Here is a 24857-nt window from a genome sequence, read left to right on the forward strand (position 1 = left end):
GGTGTGAGTGAGTGTATGTTTGAGTGAGTGTGTATCCCATCCACCAACCTTTCTTCTAAAATTACTGGTTGCCACTGCTCCCTTTTGTTCGCAGTTTACTTACATTTTGTTTTAAAATGACATGTTGTTTCACATAGAGCTACCTATGGAGTATACCTATCTATGTATCCCTTAGGACACTCTGCCACTCTTTTTTGTGAGTCTTGTTTCTGCTAAATAACCACTCTTAAATAAATATCTAATGGGTGGCACATGGGTCACAGAGATTCATCCCACTTTGCCCCTTCAATAGCAGAAACACGCATCCCAGGCTTTGTCCATGTTGCTTTTACTGTGCTCTCACAATACATTTCTTCTATTTTCAACACTGGTCATAGTGATGCCACTTTGGTCTTTGTGATACAAATATTGACATAAAATGAGAATAATATATTTCAGTATTTTATTGAAAATAAGTTCAAGTCATACAAAGAAGTATATGTACATAAAACAAAAACACTGCACCAAGTTTGGCCAACGCTACTTTATCAGCCGAAACGCTGCTAAGCAGTGACCTAAATATTAGGCGATGTCAATGCCCTTATTCTGACCACAGAGTCCATCTCTCATTCTTTCTTTCATCTACAGAAGGGGCATCCTTTTCAGCCCATGACTTGTCATCATCTTTCCCAGGATAAGAACCTAGCCTGTCTATGAATGCTCCTCAAATTGTGTTGAAGACTTCTAGCAAATCTTACAGACCATATATGACTTTTTCATAATTAGTCATTTTGTTTCTGTCAATCTGCTCTTAGCCTCTGTCCCTGAGGTCATGCGCTAACGCCTAAGACTTGGCTGGTTTCTCAGACAGACATAGGTGGTTAGCTATTTTCTTGCATACTTGCTTCTACTTACAAATCCTTAAAGGTCCATCAAAAAGGGCTTTTTTTTTTTATTTTACACTGGGATTGCCCAGCGTGTGCTTTCTTTTGGTTTTAGGCAAACCAACCACCCTTTGGGCTTGCACCTTCTGCACTAAATATCTCTACCCCCGATAACCGTGCATTACCGGTTGGCGGTATGCCGCAGTAAGAGTCTTCCTGATGGTGTGTAAGAGTCTTCCTGATGGTGTGTAAGAGTCTTCCTGATGGTGTGTAAGAGTCTTCCTGATGGGTGCGTTGCTTATAGCGCCAATGCGAGACTGCTGTATCCCGCCCCCTAAATCCCCTTCAGGATCAGAACTCCAAATAAAGGCACAATAGCAGAAGCAGAGCAGTCACATTGTACACAAGCTTCCAGGGTTTGCTGTTCAACAAGATTTGGAGACATTCTCTGACGCTTTGCCAGTATATTTTGCCTAGTTGTAATTTAAAGCAGATCAAGGCAAAATATGAAATGTAAATGAACACATCTATTTTACAACAGGACTACAAACAGTAATAATTCCATTAGATGACTATCATAATGCAAGCACTAACATTAATGCATAAGTTACTTAAATTTTATCCAATGAGCTATTATAGGTAGGTATAAGAGGGCAATAATACTGTAAAATATTTCTTAATCATACACAGGTCTTTCTTTTGTCCAGGGGCACCCTCTACCTAGCGGGGTACAACACAGATCTCAAAAGGATGTGGCTGCACTATGCCCCCCAAAATGGTGTCCATGTTGACATTTTTCACTCCCTCTGGTAGCCGGAAGGTGAAGGCCCGGAGGAGGCTTGTGAAGAAGATGAACAGTTCGATCCTTGCCAGCGTCTCCCCCAAACACACGCGGTGTCCTGCAGGTGGAAGAAGAGGAGAGATGGGTCACTTCTCTTACTACTGCTTAAGATGCATCATTTGCCAGGTAATATGGCAGGAAGGCCCTTGCATGTGGGGCTTGTGGGTAAATAGGAGCTCAGAGTTGTGAGACTACAGTGCAATGAATCCAGATCCCAGGTTTGACTACAGAGAGGCCACAAAGTTCTCCACATCCAGATGTTAAAGCTTATTTACAAGAGGCCTGCGCCTCACACTTTTTTCGACAATCTGGCTTTGCTTGGCCTCATGGATATGGAGTAAGGCAAGGCAGCACAAAGCGCTTCGTTGCTTTACACTGCGTCAAGGATGTGCTCCATGGACATTGCAGTGTGTGTTCCCATGCAACACCCATGGATTTGGACGCTGTCCCAGATTTACAAAATCATGTAGCCCTGGTGCAGCTTCAACACCTTACGCCTCCCCCGAGCAGGCGTAATGAGAAATGTTTTCATTTCTCCTCGTTTCCTCTTTCCATGTGTGCTGTATTCTGCAGCACACATAGAATGAGTAAAATGCCTCACTGGATATTTTTTGTGCAGGAATGTGCCCCTTCCTGCACAAAAACAATCCGGCCAACAACACGGACCCATTTGCACCAGGTGCAAGGGTGACTGCGCTGGTGCAAGGCAGCCAAAACTCCACCAGCGCAGTGGGAAAGAACAGAAATGCGCCATATATCATGCATACAGCACTTTCCTGCCCTTTCCTTTTGATGCAGGGCAGCACAGCAAAGTGACTTGCTTTGCTGCCCTGTGCCAAAAACTCCTAAATGAGACCCTTTGTGTTTTGGTTTCTTTTCCTTGGCCTCCTCAGGGTTGCGATCCTGTTAATAGTAGGGTTTACTACGCTTTTCCTGCAAAAGCCTACATAAAACTGTGGGCCAGATTTACTAACATTTTGTGTCATGGTTGCACCACTGTCGTGTTGCATCCTTGACGTAAAATGCTAGTAGATATTTACAAACCCAGGCAAGAGGCGATTAACCTTGTGTGCCTTTATAAGGAAACATGTAACTCAGTGCAGCAGCTTGTGCTGCATTGCGTTACAATTCATTCTGGGAGGGCGCTCTATGGGTGGAACATGGCTGTTCCCTTGCAACACACCCATGAATTTTACGGTATCCCAGATTTCCAAAGTTTTATAAACCTGGTATTGTGCAAAATCGCTACGCCTCCCAGAGAATGGCGTAGCAAGGAGAAAAATATTTTCTCCTCTTTCTATGTGTGCTTCAATCTGCAGCACACATAGCAAGAGGAAAATGCCTCAACAGATAATTTTTGTGCAGAAAGGTGTCCCTTCCTTCACAGAAACAATTCTCCTTGTAACGCAGGCACCCTTGCACCTTGGGGCAAGGTTGCCTGCATCGGCGCTAGGCCGCCTAAAGTGTGCCAGCGCATTTAGTGAGCATAAGTGCGCCGTATTTTAGTATCTAATATAAATACTTTGCTTGCTAGAGAAAGTGAGAAACCTCCAAGGGAGACCCCATGCTCTTAAATGACTTAATTAAAAGCTTGATCTTTTTGTGCCAGTCCTTGCAATCAGAGGCGTCTGGGCACCATTTTGGAAAAAGGTCAGGGTACCCATTACACAGAAGCCACTCCACGTGTGTGCATTATTAGAGCAAGTGTTAATGTCCCATCCCAGGTGTGTCTGCTCTGCGGCACCTCTAAATAGTCCTAGATACAGTGCTTCAAAAATCTTCTCCCACACCTTCTGGGGTGGCTACACACGAGATGCCTCTTTCAAGGGTGAGGCTACACTCGGGATGCCTCCTACAGGGGTGAGGCTACACTTGGGATGCCTTCTTCAGGGGTCAGGCTACACTTGGGATGCCCCCTGAGTTCCTAGGTAAGTTTAAGCAGTAGTAAGCACTTGCACTGCTGTGTCTTCTTTCATTAAAGCAGATGAAGGCACGGGTTGCAGCAACCGCTACCCCTGTCTTGAATTTTGATACTCTTGTCATTGCCCTTGTTATATATATATATATATATTGCGCTCTAACTTTTCGTGTCTTCAAAGAAAAGGCGCAGCACTCAAGGAGGGTTTATGAAAATCATGATATGATTTATTAGGGGGAACTGCACAGACGCATTTCGGCATGCTGCCTTCGTCAGTGTGTCAATTACGACTCAAGATCAACATGTTGATAAAGTTTTCTACAATCATGGACATCAACATAGGACTAACCCCTCAAGCAACAACATGAGCGCCATATTGGAATGTCTGTATCAAGCATTATTCCACATACGAAAGAGCCTTTAACGTCCACTAATGGACTTCGTATTCATGTTGAGGGGGTATATTCCTTACAAAATGTCACAAGATTTTGACAAAAAATAAAGCCGTGGATCGGCTGGTGTCCTATGTTCAAAATGTCCCATCATGATTATATAGCATTCACAACATACTGAAAATAATACAATAGTTCATCAGAAATCGGCGTTAATCGAATCAAAATGTTCAAACATTTACAAAATACATTGGTAATATATATCATAAGTTAGTTCAATTAATAAATGCAATATACTCGACTAAAAAATTCTCATTCATGAGATTCAGTACAGATAACAGTAACATAGGCTTTTAAAATATTTGCTTATAAGCCCTCCCAATAGCATCTAGATTGGTGATTAAGTGCAGGGCAGACCTCAGAAAGGACAAAGGATAAAACAAAAGAAGGAAAACCCTACGGATTTGAGCAAAAGATCAATATCCCTTATCTCTCTGCATGTATGTGTCGTAGCTCATATCTTATCCCTCACCCAGACAGAAATTGGAGATTATAAATTCAATAAGTCCAGTAATGGCATGATGGTAGGGAATTCCTATTATACCCTCAAAGGGTCCCTATTTAGATGATAATGTAGTTGTTACAGTGTCACTTTCCTAGGTGAAATGCCATTTCTTCTCCACTGTTGAGTCCTCTAGGATGTTTAGTGGAGAGGTCTAGGATATACCTCGACTCTAACCTACGGAGTCTTCTCAGGCGGTCGCCTCCCCTGACATTGGGTGGGACAATGTCCAACCCAAAGAATTGGAGTTTATCACGATCCCTGCCGTGCTCTTCTGCAAAATGCTGGGCAACCGGATAGGCAGGATCTGCCTTCTCGATTGCCCGCAAATGCTCCAGTATCCTCAATTTAAGTTCCTTGATTGTACTGCCGATGTAGCGAAGGCCACAGGGGCAGAGAAAACAGTATACTGCAAACTGGGAGCTGCAGGTTATGAATTTCTTAATGGGCATTGTTCTCCATGTGTCGGGTATTGTGTATGACAGGACTCTTTTGCTGCCGGCACAGGCTTTACAGCGCCCGCAGGGAAAGAGTCCCTTCATCTCTTTTAGGGTGTTAGTTTTGGGTGCGGGTTTCTCCATATGACTGGAGACCAGCATGTCTCCCAACGATCTTGCTCTGCTAAATGTTAGCAGAGGATATGCAGGTAGATCTTCCTTCCGTATGTTGTCCGTTTGCAATATATGCCAGTTCTTATGTAGCATTGCTCTGAGATCATTAGCACCTGATGAGTAGGGAGTGATCAGCCTAAACTTCCCTTTGTTGGCGACTGCGTTCTTATCGTGGCCACGTCCTTGGCTATTGGCGATCAATAACGTTGCCCTCTGGATCTTTCTTACCTTCTTCAGTGTAATATTTAGGAGTTCCTCACCATAAGCCCTAATTAAAAAGTGTGCTAAACATTCTGAGGCAGCCGCCTCAAAGTCTGAATCCCTTGAGCAATTCCTTCGGAGCCTAAGAAGTTCTCCGTAGGGAATGCTCCTTACAAGCTGAGGAGGGTGACTGCTGCTGGCAAAGAGTGTTGAGTTGCCAGCAGTTTCTTTCCTATAAAGGGCAGTGTGCAGATGGTCCTCCTCGACAAACACCCTCAGGTCCAAGTACTCCACTGACACCGGACTACTTGAACCTGAGAAATGCAAATTTAGGTCATTGTTATTAAGTACCCTGATTTATTCCTCTGCTGTGTTTGTCCCACCGTTCTAGACGATAAATACATTGTCAATGTAACGATGCCAGTATACTGCCTCCCCTCTATCTTGCCCAACCTCACAGCTCCTGGGCACCTGCTCCTCCCACCAGCCCACAAACAAGTTTGCATAGCTGGGAGCGAAGCAGGTGCCCATCGCCGTGCCAGACCTTTGTATGTACAATTGGTCTTCAAATAAGAAGATATTGTGAGTTAGACAAAATTCTGCGAATTCAAGAATCATTTCATTGTGTTTAGCAAATCTCATCTGGCGCTGATCTAAAAAATATCTGACTGCCTCCAGGCCATGTCTATGTTCTATGCAAGTATACAAGCTGGTAATATCCAGCACCATCAGCAGATATTGTGGACTCCATATTAGATCTTGAATCTTAGTTAAAAAGTCCTTAGTGTCCTGGATATAGGAGCCTAGTTTTACCACCAAGGGAAACAAGATATTGTCCAAAAAGCGGGACATGTTCTCCGTCGGACTGCCAATGGACAAGATAATAGGACGGCCTGGAGGGCAGTCCACATTTTTGTGTAACTTGGGGAGGTGGTAAAAGGTGGGTGTCATCAGATTGTTGTTCCTTAGGAAGAGATGTTCGTCTTTACCCAGCATCTGAAGACTGTACCACTTTTGGATGAGTGTCTCATATTGTGTGATACTCTGTTGATATATTGCAGTGGTGCACTTCGTATAGAATTTTTCGTCTGCAAGTTGCCTCAGTGCTTCTCCTATGTATTGGTCCCTACTCATTAGGACCACATTCCCCCTTTTGTCCGAGGGCTTGATCACGATGGTTTTGTCACTCATCAGGTTTTTCAAAGCCGTTCGTTGTCGGTCAGTGATGTTGTTCCTAACGGCTCGATGCTCCGCTTTCCTGTATTGTATATTGTATTGTATATATATATATATTCACTGAAAAAACCATAGGTTTCACACCAGTTATAGTTAGGAATTAGCATTTAAAAAACCTTTGAAATCCACTGAAAAAACCATAGGTTTCAAACCAGTTATAGTTAGGAATTAGCATTTAAAAAAACTATTAAATTCACTGAAAAAAACCATAGGTTTCCCACCAGTTATAGTTAGCTGGAAATTTTACTGACATAAAACCATTGAAATTCCCACCTTATAGTTAGTTGGACTCACTATAACTTGCGCACCTGCAATGCACTGCTGATGACGTCACATTTACATCACTCATGACATGATGACACCATCCAGTGAATGTGTGTCTTTCTGTAAAATAAATATGTTTTATATATGTATTTCTAAAGGTCGATGGAAGAATACATTTTTAAATAAGTGTCTAAATGGATATTTTTTTTAAATTGATTGGTTAACTGGCTTATTAAGTGTATCTTAGTGAATACATATATTAGCGAGTAATGTTTAAATATTTAAATATATGTATCAGTGCTTCACTTTGTGAATACGAGGCTGCATGGGTTGGTGAGTAGCTACATGTGTGTGTGTATGGGTTAATAGATGTTTTTTTTAGTATCAGTATGAGTGTATGTATGGTTTGGTGGGGGTATTACTTAGCACATAGATGCATCAATGACTGACTCACTGTTTGTATGTGTTTTGAAGACAGCATATGTGTTGGATTGAAAGGGTGGATGAGTGTGTATATGTGTGTGTTAGTGAGTGAATGACTGTCTCACTAGTGTCTTTATCAGTAACTACATATGTTTTATTCTAGTATATGTGAGTATTGATGTATATAAGTGAGTATATGTGAGAGTGAGAGATTGTAAGAGTTCCTGTTTGAATAAGTATGTGTTTCTATAAGTGATTGTTTAAGAGATTAAGTATGTGTAAGTTTCCTTAGAAGTAAGGTGGTAGTGTGTGTATAGCTGTATATGCAAATAAATGGATGTTCAATAGTTTATTGGCATGTGTGATTATGTGTGTGAGTAACTTTTGGATGACTGTCGGTGTGTAACAGGATGTATAGGTGTTTCACTACATATGATGAGTGAATATATGTATGAGTGACTATATAGAACTGTTGGTGAATGAGTGGATGTGTATATAGATTGTGGTATTACTGAATTGGTTGTTGTAACTGGTATGGGTATCTCTTTTTTTTTGTAAATTGTAGTTTCTATTTTTGAATATGTGTTTCAAGGGTCACATTACACTGAAAGGAGGTCTGTCACTCTGTCACAAGGATGGTGTCATCAGTGATGTCATGAGTGAGGTCACTGACCATGTCATGAGCGATGTAATATGTGACGTCATCAGCAGTGCATTGCAGGTGCGCAAGTTATAGTGAGTCCAACTAACTATAACATGGGAATTTCAATGGTTTTATGTCAGTAAAATTTCCAGCTAACTATAACTGGTGTGAAACCTATGTTTTTTTCAGTGAATTTAATAGATTTTTAAATGCTAATTCCTAACTATAACTGGTTTGAAACCTATGGTTTTTTCAGTGAATTTCAAAGGTTTTTTAAATGCTAATTCCTAACTATAACTGGTGTGAAACCTATGGTTTTTTAGTGAATTTCATTGGTTTTTTAAATGCTAATTCCTAACTATAACTGGTGTGAAACCTATGTTTTTTCAGTGAATTTCATAGGTTTTTTAAATGCTAATTCCTAACTATAAGTCTCAGTTTATAAGTAAGACTGTTAGCGCTCTAGTTGTTCTTTAGAACACTCTGGGACATTCTGTCATTGGGCTATAGTTGGGCTACATCTGGCTGATATTTGGGCTACATTTGTTTTTTTTTGTCTCTGGTGGCCATCTTTGGGCTACATTGGGCTACATTGGGCTACATTTGGGCTCTAACATATATATAGCCCAATGTAGCCCAATATATATTTTTTAAAAGTTAATTTTCGTAAAAACCACTGGAGCATATATCTTGAGACATAGCAAAGGCACATCGGGCTACCAGTTCCTACAATTTTGCCCATTTTTTTGTTTGTATATTTTTTTATTTATTTTTTTCCTCGGAGCGCTCCCGGTGCGCGCCCCGGTGAGCGCCCCGGAACGCGTAGTATTATGAAGCGCCCCAGGGCGCGTACCGGGGAGCGTCCCGGTAGCGCCCATATCGCGAACGAAAACGTGATCGTGACGTATCGCGTAGCCACGTCCGCGTAATACGCACGGCGAAAGCGCACCCGGAAGCACTCGAGCGAATACGATCGCGCAACGTAAACATCCGACGCGCTTACGCGACGCGACCCGTGGGCGCGTAGCGTAAGCGTGTCGGTACATGTGACCTGAAAATAACACTTTTCATTGGTTTATAACAGTTTTGGTTTCATAATGGTGAAGCCCCTGGTCTTGTGACCTGAAAATAACACTTCTCATTGGTTCAGGACAGTTTTTTTTCCAAATGATGAAAGACCCCACCTTTTTTCCTTATTCTGACTTTGTCCTTTGACTTAGGAAGACCTGTTTGTACCTCTCTGTACCTTTTTGATCTATATAATGGCTTCAGTAGCAGCAGCAGCTGGTGCATCTGCACCACCACCACAACCACCAAGAGGACCACCTCAAGATTACATTGGTGGTCAACAAGAGGAGGAAGAGGAGGAGGAGGAGGAGGAGGAGGAGGAGGAGAGGAGAAGATGGCTTGAAGAAAACAATACCCCATACCAGCCAAGACCACACATTATATGGGAGTTTTTTTCGATCCCAGAGGGGAAGAAAAAAGTAAATGCAGCCAAGGTGACTTGCCTAATCTGTGGCATTGAACTTTCTAGGGGGAACCCTAATAAAAAATATTCATTTGGAAACAACACAATGATTAGGCACATGCAGCGCAAGCATCCAATAAACTACTCTGCTGCAGAGATGAGGGAACTGGCCAGAAACCCTCAACAAACTACAAGCACCTCCTCCAAAAGAAAGGAACGCACTCCGTCGGGACAAGAGGCAAGAGAGACGATGCCTTGCATTCAGCCTCGGTTTGCAGATTTCCGAATTATCTGTAAATATTGTGGGAAGACCATCTCCTACGGAGAACAGAGCGTAAAGCTCATCGTCCTTGCTGGGGACAACCACAAATGCCCCAAAAATCCCTTATTATTTATTTTCTTTTTTTTTTTGCTCCAGTTGAGCCATTTTCAATTCCCTGTTTTTTCGTTTCCCCCCATGAAAAATACAAAAAAAATATAAAACTGTTCAGAAAACCCCAAAAAAGTTTAAAATGTTCAAAAAAAAAATTAAAAAAATATAAAACAACAAAAATAAGAAAAAAAAACAGTTCTTTTTAGAACTACCTCCAATTTCTAAAAAAAGGCTAAATTTTTAAAAAACTCTATCATTCTTTTTTCCCCATGGGACGCTCCCCGGTCCGCTCCCTGGTGCGCATACCGGGCGCTTCCCCCGCGCAAATCAAAAAAAAAAAATTTTTTTGCACAGCGGGGCCCTTTTATGGCCCCCACATCAAACCTAGGGGGTCAGGGGGGTCTACTCTGACCCCTTATGGTCATTTGCCCCTTTGTTTTTGCCACCTCTTGTGTCTCGATTTTACCGAGACACAAGATGGCGGCCGCTCCGGACTGTTTCGAATGTTTACAGACACCCGAGAACCAATCAGCTTTCCGTGCGCACCTCACGTGGCGCGCCCGGAGCGCTCCCCGGTGCGCATACCGGGGCGCTGCCATAGATATATATATTTTTTGGAACCTAAATTACTCAAAAACCACTGGAGCACATATCTTGAGACCTAGCAAAGGCACATCGGGCTACCAGTCCCTACAATTTTGCCAAGTTTTGAGCAAATCCATTCAGCCGTTCGGGTTAAAAGTGAGTTCGACCGCCCTATGGAAATTAACATGGGGAAAACACGTTTTGGGACACCCCTTTTATCTCGGCCCCCGCTTGACGAATCCCCCCAAACTTTCAGTGAAGGAGCGGGCCATTTTCTTGGAGAAATTTGCGAAGATTTGTCCACCGGCGCCAAAGTTATTCCCAATAGAATGTTGCGGTTTTCCTATGGAAAGTAGATCCTAACTATAACTACCTACTGGCGACCGCCAGTAGGTAATATATATATATATATATATATATGAAAGCTCTCTCCCTCCCGGTCCCGGGTGGAAAATAAAGACAGCACACGCGGGAATTCTCGTTGATAGCAATCTTTACTCGCACAGACGCGTTTCGGGAGCCACGCTCCCTTCCTCAATGTTTGTTACACAGTAATGCGCGACCTGGCGCCATTTTATTTCAAAATAACAAACAACACGTGTTGGTAGGTGTAGAGAGAGGACTGACGCAAAGGCGCCATCTTGCTAGTGCATACAATCCCTGCATTAGCATGCAAAAATTAAATAACACATTTCATTTGTGATTATTAATGTCAATTGTATGCACTAGCAAGATGGCGCCTTTGCGTCAGTCCTCTCTCTACACCTACCAACACGTGTTGTTTGTTATTTTGAAATAAAATGGCGCCAGGTCGCGCATTACTGTGTAACAAACATTGAGGAAGGGAGCGTGGCTCCCGAAACGCGTCTGTGCGAGTAAAGATTGCTATCAACGAGAATTCCCGCGTGTGCTGTCTTTATTTTCCACCCGGGACCGGGAGGGAGAGAGCTTTCATGTTTCAAGCGCGAAGCTCTGACGCGCTTAGACTTTCACCCGCTGCAAGAGTGCCCCGTAATTTGGAGCAGTGAGCTTGGATATATATATATATATATATATATATATATATATATCCAGAAAATTACCGTCATGAATCATTGACAGAGAGTCGAGGCCCAGGTCAGCTTTGTTCAAGTGCTTTTATTTGGCAACATCAACACCCAACGCGTTTCGCAGCCTTCGCCGCTTTCTCACGAGTGAGAAAGCGGCGAAGGCTGCGAAACGCGTTGGGTGTTGATGTTGCCAAATAAAAGCACTTGAACAAAGCTGACCTGGGCCTCGACTCTCTGTCAATGATTCATGACGGTAATTTTCTGGATTTAATGGGGCGAGGCGAAACCCCGTCGAGGCCCGCCACGGAAAAGGAGGCTCAGGCATGAACTTCGCCAAGCTTCTGGAATATATATATATATATATATATATATATATATATATAATTAGACATTGATGCATTATCAAAACAATACCCTTTCAGGCTTAGAGTGCTGCATAGATTATTCAAGAAAGGAAGCAAGGAACTCTGGGAAGCTCCCACGTTTACGTAGAGAGCAGCTCCTGATATGAAACATACTACAACACCACTGACACTCTGAATCTGCACTCTTGAGCAGAGTTTTTTTTTTTTTTTTTAATTTTTGAAAACCTTTATTGTGCATGAATAAAAGAACAAATACGGGCCTACAACCATCAGGCCGGCCACGATACTTTGTCAGCACAGGTGCAAACAGTACAGTTCCCCAGCAGCAGTAGTTGAAAGTTAGCAATCAATGAGCGTTACACTGGCAAGAATCATGTCGCCGGGGGAGAGGAGAATTGAAGGTTAATTTTTTTAAGTTTTTTTCGTTTTCGTCATAAGGAAGTCAGTGAAGAATAAGTACTAAGAAGATTCGAGTCCGTATATTGGCTTCACAATATGGGTAAGCGGCGTTGTATCTGAAAGCAACAGTGGAAGTTAACATCAAATGTAGTGTGGCGGTGCAAAACAGCGGCAAGTCATCATCCATCCTTTATGCACCCCAAACATCGCCGCCCCCTCCCTGGCAACCCTAGCCCAGACCCAGAATCGAACCAGATTAAGAAAGCGCAGAGAATAGAAAAAAGAAGGCCCATAGAACTAAGAATATACCAGATTACCCCGCCCACCCTGCAACATTGTGGAGGCTACGGCCTGCCCCCCCCCCACAGAGTGCCTGTCGCCCTGTAAAACCCGAAATATAGACAAGAAAGAAGAAGGAAGAGAATGAAGAAAGAAAAAGAACATTAACACCTGTAATATAGGGAGTGAGAAAGAATAAATCAACCAAAACTCCCAAAAAGAAGAAGGCGGGGAGGAGCCCACTCGATACCAAATCACCCGGAGATCCCGGCCCTCCACAGATTCCCACATCATAAATATCGTCCATTACTGAAGCGTCGGTACAAAATCAATCAGCTATGCAATGCAGTTGGAGAAAGTCATCGTACCCTAATCATCGACTCTCAAAGACAAATAGAACAGAAGGAGGATCAATTCTAGGCAATCCCGGTCCCCACCAGCCACAGATACATCTTCCACCCCAAGGTCAGGGTAGCCGGCAAGCAATAAGGCAAATACAGGAGTGAAACGTCAATTTGCAGCGGTCGAGTAAACTGGACACAAAAAACAACCCCAAACCCGGTTCAACCAGCCAAGAAGCCGATAATAAGGAAAGCAGCCTAGCCCTGGCCCGAACGTGGATACACCCCCAGATACGCTCCCCGAGAGAGGCCCGCCCACTGTAGAACAAAGAAGCAATATGGCGAGAGAAAGAATGAAAGTGACTTAGGAACACAAAATGGCCGTCGAAAGTCACCAGAAAATCCGTCGACTGTAGCAGGGAGTTCCACAGAAACATCAGGAGTGTACGAGTTTTTAGGCAGCAGAGTCAAAGGACACAACCCAGGAGCCGTCGATAGAACCAGCAATGCCGTAGATAGGTCCCAAGGCACACTTGATGATAAATCCAATAACAATGTAGCACTCTCCATTGAAAGGGGAAACAAAGTATCCCGGGCAGAGTTGTCAGGCGGGCGGTCGTGGGCGCCAATAAAATCGGAAGCGGGCACAGGTGTCCAACAGGCAGGAGAAAGCGTTGTATCCCCGTGGAATGTAGGCGGAGGCGAGTGGCAGCTTTGCGGGATCAGCGCGTTACATCCCCGCCGCAGCGCAGACGCCATGTCGTCCAGCTTGCCTCCCAATCTTCCGTAGCAATGGTACATATCCGCACGGAGGTCGCACAGGGCGGACAGAACGGTGCCAAGAGAAAGTGTGGGTTGTAGCCCCTGCCTCTCACTTCCCTGGGGAGTCACTGGAAACTCGGACCCCACCTCAGGCGGGGCAGCACAGGCCACTGGCGGGAACAGGCGCTCTCCCCCACCACACAAAGCACCAAGCAAAGCCATTATGGCGAAATTCCGGGGCAATCGCCAGGATAGGTGAAGCACTAGCGTACGCCCATTCAATGCTGGAGGAGCACTATATACCGTGCCAGCGAGGCTCACATTGCAGGGTAGGCGCCCCGTGGCAGACCCGGGTAGAGAGGCATGGGGTCAGGCAATCCTGGTCAGGCAAACATGGCCGAGCGATCCTCTCCCCATACCGTCTACCGCCAACAAAGGATCCGTTCCGAAGGGGTGCTGCAGCGTCGCGAGCGCTTCCTTCTCCCCGCCTGCTTCGAGTCGCTTCAGGTGTCTTAGCACGGGCAGCGCCTCGCGAGGATCTCACCGGTGGTCCAGCATTCAGCGCCGATCGAGCACTCCGGCCGTCAGCAGTTCTCCGGGGCACGGCACAAAGAGACCGTGCAGGCGGGGTCCAGGGCTGCAAACTGTTCCGCGGCTATCTCCGGCCGCCGGGCAGGTCGAGAGTCCGGGAAAACACCGCTGAGATCAGCGCCGCGCCGCACACAATCCGTCGTCAATTTGCACCAGGATCTATGCCAGGATATCGGTGCGGCGGAGAAAGGCTGGTGGAGCCGGGAGCCTACAGGTCTGCTCCGGTCGCCATCTTGGCTCCTCCCCCTTGAGCAGAGTTTTTAACCATAGTATTAGCAAGTGTCATCCATGCCAAGCTGAAATATGACAAACACCTTTTACCACTCCAGCACTGTGCTAATCCTATGCACTGCCCGTAGGGGGGTTGGATGCAAGGCCTAGCTGCAGGCCCTCCAGCCAACCCCTGCCATGCCTGTCCAAAGGCCGTGCGCAGAGGGGGTTTAGCAACATGCATGGGGTTGGGCACGGGCCTGGCCGCAGGTTAAAGGCACGTTATAGTTAGGCGAAAATGTCAGTTAAACATAATGTTTTTAACTAATAAAATCACTGTAATTTACCAGTTATGTTTATCTTAAGTAACTAACATTCTAGTCCTCCCCATGGACTAGTAAATACCTCACACATTACAACACACATGGCATGTTTGATGACATCATTGACAACATCTCTGCAACATCTGAAATAAACATCATTGATGACAACAGTGTGCATGCCGGGAGTCACTTTAGGGCACGAGTTATAGGTATTTGAAATGACTCCTTTAAGTGGTGAATTTCAGTGATTTTCTTTGTTTAAATTGTCCAATGTGCCGGAGGAAAAAAATGAGAAAAATTGTGAGCTCCTGCCCTTTTGAATATGAAGCCCCTCCCTATCTGGGGTGGGCCAAGGTCCGGGATGTTTTAATATTTTTGGAAGTGGAGTTTATGCCCACATTCCTGAAGCATTTGAAGGCCCCAGGGACATCATCTCCCAGGCCGATTTACTTATTTTGTCAAGGGGTGTGTTGCTCACCTCACCAACCCATTTACAGGCCTGGCGGTCCCATCACCGGGGCTGGTATCATTATTTTGGGGAGGGGTCATGAGACACACTCCATGAGCTTTAAAAAGGTCCTGGGGACCCCATCCCCCGGGTACAGCATACTTGTTTTTGGGAGGGGGAGAGCTACCTCCACTAAAACGCCTGCAGGATCCTATCCCTTGACTGTGACTTAGTTATGGGGAGGTGACATGTGTCTCCCCTCCCTGATCCATAAGAGGTCCCTTGGGACCTCCTCTGTCAGGGCCTGAAGAAAGCAGCATCCTGGGGCCACATCCCCGGAGACACTGACTTGTTCCCTGCCTAGGAGAGTGCCGGTGTGGAATATAAAATTGACTCCCTGCCCACACTCCCCCGGGCAGGAAACACAGACAAAAAAACTTGTTACCACCCGGGTGTGCTGAGTGGACCGGGTGGGAGAAAACTAATAGAGCCAGCTCTCCTTGCACCCAGGATAGCAGTAAGATAATATTACCATACCTAACTAGTCACTTTAACTTTTGGATTTTTCAGTGAATTTCTAGTTTTTTTTTTAACATAAAGTAATATGTTATTACTGTACGTAAAGTAATGTTATAGTGAGGTGAAAATGTCAGTTTAAATCATTAAATGTACCAATTTATACTTAACTAAATACTGATATTCACCAGTTATAGTGATTTCAAGCAACTGTAACTTGCACCCCAGCAATGCACAGCATTTTCATCAATGATATCATTTCAGATGTCATCATTGATCTTATAACCTTTGTTTTTTTCAGTTCAGTGCAGTTTTGAGTTTTTTTAATGTAGAGAAACTGTTATTACCATATACCACAGCCTTTGGCCGTGCATGGCGTGAGGCTGGTAGCAGGGCCTGACAAGTATTCAGGCCCTGCTGCCTACACGCTGAGGGCACTCAGCCTCCACCTCACATGGCTTCTGGCAGGCGGCCACTACGCATGGCCTTTGGTTAGCTGCAGAGACAACTGCCTGTATGTGCCGAATGCACCACAGGAAGTCATACCTGCCCGTGGGACTATTGTGAGAGGCAGTGCGTCCCCCGTGCTAATGTAGGACTCTCATGGGAGCAAGCGAGTATTACTGGCTTCTGTGAGAGACTGGAATGGTCTCAGCAACCCAAAAAATGTTTGCCTTTATTTGGCACCAGGGTAAGGTTACCTCTTCAATGCCCCCTTTTACCTTATTTTTCTTTTAAATTTAGGACACAGGGACTGCCACAGTCCTGAAGTAGCAGCTGCAACCTTTCTCCACATGTTGCAGCCATCGAATCGGCTGATACATTGGGTAGAAGCCTTGCCAGTTTTCCTGACAGGGAGAGGAGACCTTGTACTGAGCTCCACAGTGCGAGAAATAGCAGTCGCCTTCATTCAAACCAACCAATGACTTAAGATGAGTTCATACTGGTGACTGGGTTACCACCACACAGAGAAGGATTGTGAGGGTATCTTCCATTCTATAACATTATATGAAGAGGCAAGATGTCTCTTGCTTTTTTCCAAGTAATTGGTCACTTGTCCATGGAAGGTCCTGATGAGGCCAGCAACTCTAGAAAGGCTGAAACTCGCCAATCAACTATTGCTTTAGGGGAGCCAACAGAAGAGGAACTTTCATAATTTTCCATGTTGGGCAAATGCGCAATTTGAGACAGAAAGACGCTAATTGTTTATTTCCCTTGCAACTTCCAGGTGGATTATGTACTTTTTGAAGGACATTTATGAACACCATTTATTATTTTCAAAAGTTGCGGTTGGGAGAGGCAAGAAATGACCACATAATGTGTCTATGTCATTTGTGACTATATGTTAATCTGCTTGTAAATATTCATTTTGTCTATTTTTGATTGTGTATATGTATTTTACATTTTTCCACTACTAAAACACCCCAAATGCATTATACAAAAAAAAATGCACACTGGGTTTAGTTTGATGCAATTTATTTTTGTGACTGGCAATAAATATATGTTGTTTTGCATATGTAAACCAATGGTATATATTGGTTCCTGCGCTCCCCATTTTTACATGAGCAGCCAGCCAATCATGTGGGGCTAGTGGGAGCTAAACGGCCGATGGAAAAAGAGCTCTTCTCGGTCAATCAGATTGCTCTAATATTTAAAGTTGAATGCTTGTGGGACTCTTGCATTCAGATGTACATATATTTGAAACTTAATTTCTCAAAATGTACTGAACAGATTTACACCAAATCCCAAAAAGCGTAGTTTCTGGACCAAGATACAGATTTCTGCCAGATCTGGTGTGATTTAATTCTCCCATTTAAGCTGAAACCCTGTTAGAAATGGCAGGGCCATCCCTTAGGAAATGGCATTTTGGGACCACCCTTTTTCTCGACCTTCCCCTCTGCTCGATGGATCAGCCTGGAACTTTCAATGAAGGAGCTGAGATGGCTGAACTTTTGTTATGGAAAGTTTCATGAAAATTCATCAAGCGACACTAAAGGTATTAGCCAGTCAAAGGATATATGGTAACTATATATATATATATATATAAACGCTCAATTTTTGCGCAATCCAGCACAAAAAAACGCACTCGCGAGGGGATGCAAACATAGAGTTTCTTTATTGCAAACGGAACAGATGCGTTTCGGCGTCAAGCCTTCCTCGGTGTCCATGACTCCCTGGATCACAGGCATTAATAAAGCATCACATCACAACATTTCACAATAAACATAAAGAAGGGACAGTATTGCCCGTAAGGAATATTGGCGCCATCTTTGAATGTAGCAGAGTATATTTATACTACTCTGAATTACAAATTTTCAATTATTGAATTTCTATTTTAGCTTCCTAGTACCTATAGGCAATGCATTCGTTAAGCCGTATATCGGCATATAACCTTACCAGTTGTCTTAGTAGGGATCCACTCATCATGCACATTTCCTTATTTAATTTACATGATTCAAAATTATATTATTGAGGAATGCATGGTGTGGTAATGTTCTCTCGCCGTGTATCGGCATAGGTCCCTTCAACTAATAATAATTTAACCCCTACAGTTACCTGTACAAATACACCTTAATCTTGATATGTTTATATTAAACAGTTCATTTCAAATACAGTACTTTTAGTTACACAGTATCTACACACTTAAAGTGGTTTCTCATCATTTGACCAACGAGTCAACAACCTTATTATCCCTGAAATATTATGGCTCTAGATCATTTCATTTATTTATTTCCTCCCTCTATTTGCCTAAATGTACAGTAAGCTCCTCTCCACTATTCAGGCCCCTCGGATGTTTAGACATAAGGTCCACAATGTCCCTTGATACAAGGCGGCAAAGTTTTTTCAACCTGCCCCCTGATGTTCAAGGGGATAAAGTCCAGACCAAAATATTGTAGTTTACTTCTGTCGCTGGTGTGACACTCCGCAAAGTGTCTTGCGACAGGGTATGCTTGGTCTGCTTTATCTATTGCCCTCAAGTGTTCTAGAATTCTAATCTTGAGCTGATGTATAGTGCTGCCTACATAACGTAGGCCGTACAGGCAAACCAAACAGTAGACAGCGTAGGATGTGCTGCATGTTATAAATTTCTTGATATCTTTCAGCTTGTTGATATCAAGTAATTTATACGTTAACGCGCGTTTACTTCCTGCACAGGCCTTACAGCGACGGCAAGGAAAGAAACCCTTACTTTCCCGAAGGGTTTTTGTACTTGTAGTTGTCTTATCTAAATGACTCTTTACCAACATATCACGTAAGGACCTCGCCTTTTTGAACGTGACTAGAGGATATGCTGGAATATCATCCCTAATGACGGAGTCAGTTTTCAAGATATGCCAGCTCTTTTGTAGCATTTTCCTGAGATGGTAAGCTTCTGAGGAGTATGGAGTTATCATGCGGAATTTACCGCCAATCTCCTTCGAATTGTTTTTTGATTTGTTTATCAAGAGCTCAGATCTAGGTATTTTTCTGACTTTGTTGAGAGTTTTACTGAGAGCCTCGCTATCATACCCTCTCATCCTAAATCTACTGATGCTATCTGAGGCAGCCGCCTCAAAATCCTGGTTTCTCAAACTATTTCTACGCAGCATCAAAAGTTCCCCATACGGGATACTTTGGACCAGTTTAGGTGGGTGATTGATGTTGGCACACAAAATTGAGTTTCCCGCAGTGGGTTTGCGGAAAAGGGCTGTTTGTAATTTTTCATTCTCAACGAACACCCTTAGGTCCAAATAGTCTACTGCCACTAGACTAATGGTACCCGAGAAGTGTAGATTGTATTCATTGTCATTCAGGACATCGATGTAGGCATAGGCCGTGTTCACCGTCCCCTGCCAGACAATGAACAAGTCATCGATGTACCTGTGCCAGCTAATGACTCTCCCACCTCCTTGCCCTTGGTACACCCTGGGCACCCGCTCCTCCCACCAGCCTACGAATAAATTCGCATAGCTGGGGGCGAAGCAGGTGCCCATCGCCGTGCCCGATACTTGTCTGAACAATTGTTTCTCAAATATGAAGATATTATTTGTCAGACAAAACTCGACAAATTCCATCAACATCTCATTATGTTGTGCAAATCTCAACTGCCGTTTTTCTAGATAGTGTTTTATGGCAATCATCCCATGTTCATGTTTGTTACTAGTATACAAACTAGAAATGTCGAGTACCATTAATAAGTAGCTAGGATCCCATACCAAGTCAGAGATCTTGTTCAAAAAATCTTTTGTGTCTCTGGTATATGACTCAAGTTGGATCACAAATGGAAACAGATAATTGTCCACAAACATAGACATATGCTCCGTTAGACCATCAATAGAAGACACAATGGGCCTGCCCGGCGGCTCTTTATCATCTTTGTGCAATTATGGTAGATGATAGAATGTTGGAATCAGAGGATTGTTACTTCGTAGGAACAGGGGTTCATCCGCCCCTAACATCGAATTGAAAGAAGAAAAAACGGGGAGAAATTTAAACATACCTCCTCGTTGCGCCTCGCTACGCCACTCCTAGGGTGGCGTAGCATACTGACGGATTTCCAGGTTTTCGAATCCTCGTAAATCTGGGAATGTGTCAGGTTCCATGGGTGTTGCGAGGGAAACCCCACAGCAACACTCAGGGAACGCCCCTTTCATGCAAAATGCTGTGTGTAAAGGGGCCTTACTTATAAGGAGATGAAAAGCCACACAGTGTGGCTTTTCCTGTCCTTGTAAATATGGGGCAGTGAAATGCGCTGCGAGTGCATCACAAAAAGTGATGTATTGGAGGTGCAAGGGGCTTGTAAATCTGCCCCAGGGTATATAGTTAATATAGGTGCAAAAAAGGAATTTCCTAGGAGGAGTCAACCTTAGTTATAGAGGCACAACTGGGCATAATGAACCCTTTTAAATGTACCATATACACCTTATAACCTATACTTGCACACAGGCTGGCCCCTACAAAGGTCTGAACAAACCCATTCATTGTACCCCCAAGGGTGGGTGAAGCACATATAATAAACTTCGTCTTGTAGGCATATCAGGACCATCAGTGATAGGTTCAGTAGCCCCTTTCATTTATATTTTACTTTTTGTGTGATGTGTTATATAAGTATTTTGCATGAATAAACAAGTCTGTCCTATGATATTATTTCTATTGCACCCCTCTGTTACTATTTCTGGTGGGCCTGTGGTCTAAACAGCTGTCCGTTTAAAAAACACTAATCACAAACTAATCATGAATAAGTTTAATATCAAAAGTCTTCTAAATCAGTAAACCTACCATATCATCAACAAAAAGTAAAGAGAACAAACATCATAAACTACTACATTTTCTAACCCACTGCAAGGCAAACCTGCAGAGAAAGGTATGAAGGCCTCCTTTTGAATGAAATTCCCTTCCATATCCAGGAAATGGCCAGGATGGAACTGTTTTGGTGTCTCCCAGTAGTCAGGATCATACAGAGAAGAGTAAATATTAGCTATGACGAGAGAACCCTGCAAGAAATTAAAAACATCTTCTCACTGGTGCTTAATGTTCTTGAGCGACATTCAACCATATAAACCTTTCAACAATTTATCTGAGACAAGATAGCTCTTACTACATTCACACTACACTCTGCAGTTGTCACACAGTGTCTTACAGAATTGAAAGTAAAGACAGAGCCGCGACAATTTTGTAGTTAATTTGCTTGAAGACAATTCCTTGTTTCTCATCCAGCACATATGCCATTCCTCTTATGAACATTTCTTTGATAAACTCCATCTGATGTACTCAAATTAAATTTACAACTCTCCACTCTGCTCAGTTTCAAATATAGACTCTTGATGTGTCACTCCATGGTGCTATTGTGAGCAAGCGAGTTTTTGAAAAACAATAATTTCCAAAGCTGCTAAGTCCTAAGCCGATAAGTCACACAGTTTTAGATCATTCACACTACACTGAAGCTGCCAACATTGTATCAATTACACAAATCTTTTAAAAATTGTCCTTTGTATTTTATTTAAGTTTAAAAACGTTTATTGAGAAAGTGAAACCATAACATGAGCATAACTAACGAAATATAGAAAAAAGTGATAACGAAATGTATTTGACATCTATAATGCATACAAAGAATTATAGACATTATCATACAAAAGCAACAGAAATTGTTGATTAAATCTACATGAAGAATGTAAAAGTGAAAAAATAATCTATAGGATAAAGCATAAATATGAGATAGGCAGGTAGAAGGAAGTATAAGAAATTGCATAAGTTCAACATGTAACAAAAATTAAATCTCATAAATATTCAATAACAAATATAATAATAATACTAATAATACATAAATTGTAAGCATGAACCAGAAGTGCTTTATGATTAAAATATTATAATTAGAGATTCAAAATATATATATTTGAGGAGGTTTTGTAACTTCTTCAGCAATGATATCTCATGACTTACTGCAGAATCTAGGGTTATTAAAGAATGTTGGTAAAGGTGACCACATCTGTTCCCTTTTAAGTATTAACACAATAGTATTATTATAAGCTCTATATAAACTATGACTGAAACAAACAGCATACAACCAAGCTTTATCAGTAACAATCGCATCATTTTTCCAATGTGAAGTAATCTGATGAAAAACATTTTTACAATGTGAACTAATCCTTTGAAATGCTACAGCAAGTAAAAGGTCTAAAACTTTAGGTGGGTAAGGTAAAATATGTCAGTCAGATAAAAGATTGTCTAAATATATATTAGACAATAAATAAGGAATATTAACATTGAAAATCATTGTCATTTATTTTCAAACATGCAACCAAAACATATGAATTTGAAACCAATTAAATAAATACGGATCAAGTCACAATGTGGTGCAACACATTACCAACAATTATCCTGTGATGCATGCTTCCATTTTCAATAAAGACAAAGGAGTTATTATTAGTCTAATATATACAAAATATAATGTTTGATTGGTGTAAACAACTCTAGAGATTTTGTGTATTTTAGCCCAAATTGTATCCCAGCAAGTTACAGTCCAATCAACCTGTAATCCTTCCTCCCATTGGAGGTCCACATTAGACTTAATTCTAGCATTAGAAGGACATGGAAGATGTATATATATATATATATATATATATATATATATACATACGTATATATATCGAGCATGCTTTAGCGTGAACCTTTAATAAATAAATCATTCTAGTTTCATGCAACCATGGGGTGTTATTATTTTGTAGCTGTGAATTCCTTTAGTGCAAATGTTTGTGAAAAATTAGGGACTTCTTTATTTATTTCTCATACAGTTTAAAACTCACAGCAGTTGAAACATAGTTTCGATGTCTGTGGCCCTTATTCCAAGTTAGGCGGTGGTGGCGGTCTGCGGACCACCAGACTTGCGGCCCACCCACGGCATTAGGACTGTTTTGGTTCAACCTCAAAGGGACCGCTGCTGCCACCAGGGATACAGGACATCTGGCAGTGGTGCAGCCGCCTGAGACCCCTAATATGCTTGCGGTGCCCCTGCGGCACCACCAGGCATATTAGGAGTTTCCTCACTGCCACACTTTTCAAGGCCATGTGACTGTCATGAAAAGTGTGGCAGTGAGGAAACAAAGTGGGCCCTACAGGGCCACCTGTTGCCTCTGCGCCATGGGGTTTATGCAGGGGGCCATCCCAAGTTCTTGCAGGCCATGGACTTTACAGTCCAGGCCCTACAGGAACTGCCCTTGACATTCTCTTTGTGGTGCCTTTTTCAAAGGCACCTCAGTGGGACCACCAAAAAAGCACCCGCCAGAGTAAAAATAAGTTGTACTCTGGTGGGCGGTCTTTAATGGCTTTGGCGGTGACGGAGCAGGGTGGCAGCGTGGCGACCCCGCTCCGAGACCACCAAAATCATAATAAGACTTTATGTCTTGAATTCTCTGACATCATGGTTTGCCATAATGATGGTATCAATTGATAACTTTAATAATTGCATTGCCTAAATATTGTATTGATTACAGAATTCCGTTAAAAGTAGTCTTGGCAAAAGTATAGGATCAATTGAAAAAATGCTTCAAAAATTATCTTTGGTGTTGGCAGTGAATTCAAGACAATGAAATATGATGTTCCTGCTCTGAGTTTTGAATTACATGTGAAATAAACTAATAGAATAATTTTGAAGGATTTTTGTAATGAATACAAATATGTTGTTAACTTCAGTGCAGCATGAACAACATAAAGTTGTAAGACCTATGAAATCTGGAAAGTAAAGTTCATCTTATCAGCAAAATGAAGCACAACATTTGAGTAATATCCTGAAAAACCCCAGAAGGGAAATAAAACACATTTTTACCACATTTTGTAAGCTTTTTCTATCAACGACAACAGATTCTTTGTAAGTTTCATATCTTCACTTGAGCCATAGAATATATGATGTTACAACGCAAACAATTACAACGCACAATTTTTACATCACAGCTACCATTACAACGCATGATTTTACAACGCATGCATTACAACGTATTTTTAGAAACTACCTTTACAACACATTCCATTACAACTCATACCATTACAACGCATATCATTACAATGCATAATACTTTTAGGTGGGGTAAGTGTTAGATAGTGTAGGGGTAAACATTACTATTCCCACTCCAATGAGTGCAACAGTAGGGTAAGTGTTGTATAGTGTAGGGGTAAAACTTGCTATTCCCACTCCAGTGAGTGCAACAGTAGGGTAAGTGTTGGATAGTTTAGGGGTACAAATTACTATTCCCATGTACCCCCAAACCCATACCCACCCTAAAACAAAACAAAAAACTCCATTACTTACCTTATAATGCATTGTAATGGCATGCATTGTAATGGTATGCGTTGTAATTTCTATGTTGTAATGGCATGCAGTGTGAATGCAGTCGCGTTGTAACAGATGCGTTGTAAAGCTAGTGCATTGTAATGACTGCGTTGTAATAGTTGTTTCCCGGGCCATATGTCCCAAATACTTAAAGTCCGATTTTGAAATCTACATCTCCTTTAAAATGAGATCATGCACTTCAGTTCCTGGGACACAACTTTACAGTTATGTTATGTTTAATTTTATTGTACGCAACACTATTCCTTTGCTCACTATGAGCAATCTTGGTTCACTTTATGTCCACACATATCCAAATACAGCAACTCTCTGTTTTCCTGAACATATCAGAGATAAAATGAACTTGCTCTCTGCTTGGATGTTTATGTTT

General features: G+C 42.5%; 1 protein-coding gene across 3 annotated transcripts in view; it reads right to left on the reverse strand.

The window, feature by feature from the left end:
* Positions 1-425: 425 nt before the first annotated feature.
* Positions 426-24857, reverse strand: part of LOC147684119 (cytochrome P450 2J5-like) — a 62946-nt gene continuing 38514 nt past the window's right edge. For 2 of the 3 annotated variants that reach the window (XM_086944495.1, XM_086944496.1), the window contains 2 exons: positions 20999-21140; positions 426-1762 (listed from right to left, as the gene is read on the reverse strand). In XM_086944495.1, the coding sequence (XP_086800621.1) occupies positions 1584-1762; positions 20999-21140 (321 nt within the window). In that variant the 3' untranslated portion in view covers positions 426-1583. The remainder of the gene's footprint in view (positions 1763-20998; positions 21141-24857) is intronic. The other variant, XM_086944497.1, reaches the window with a different exon arrangement.

Source organism: Lissotriton vulgaris, chromosome 11 (genome assembly GCF_964263255.1).
Source record: "Lissotriton vulgaris chromosome 11, aLisVul1.2, whole genome shotgun sequence".
NCBI lineage: Eukaryota > Metazoa > Chordata > Amphibia > Caudata > Salamandridae > Lissotriton > Lissotriton vulgaris.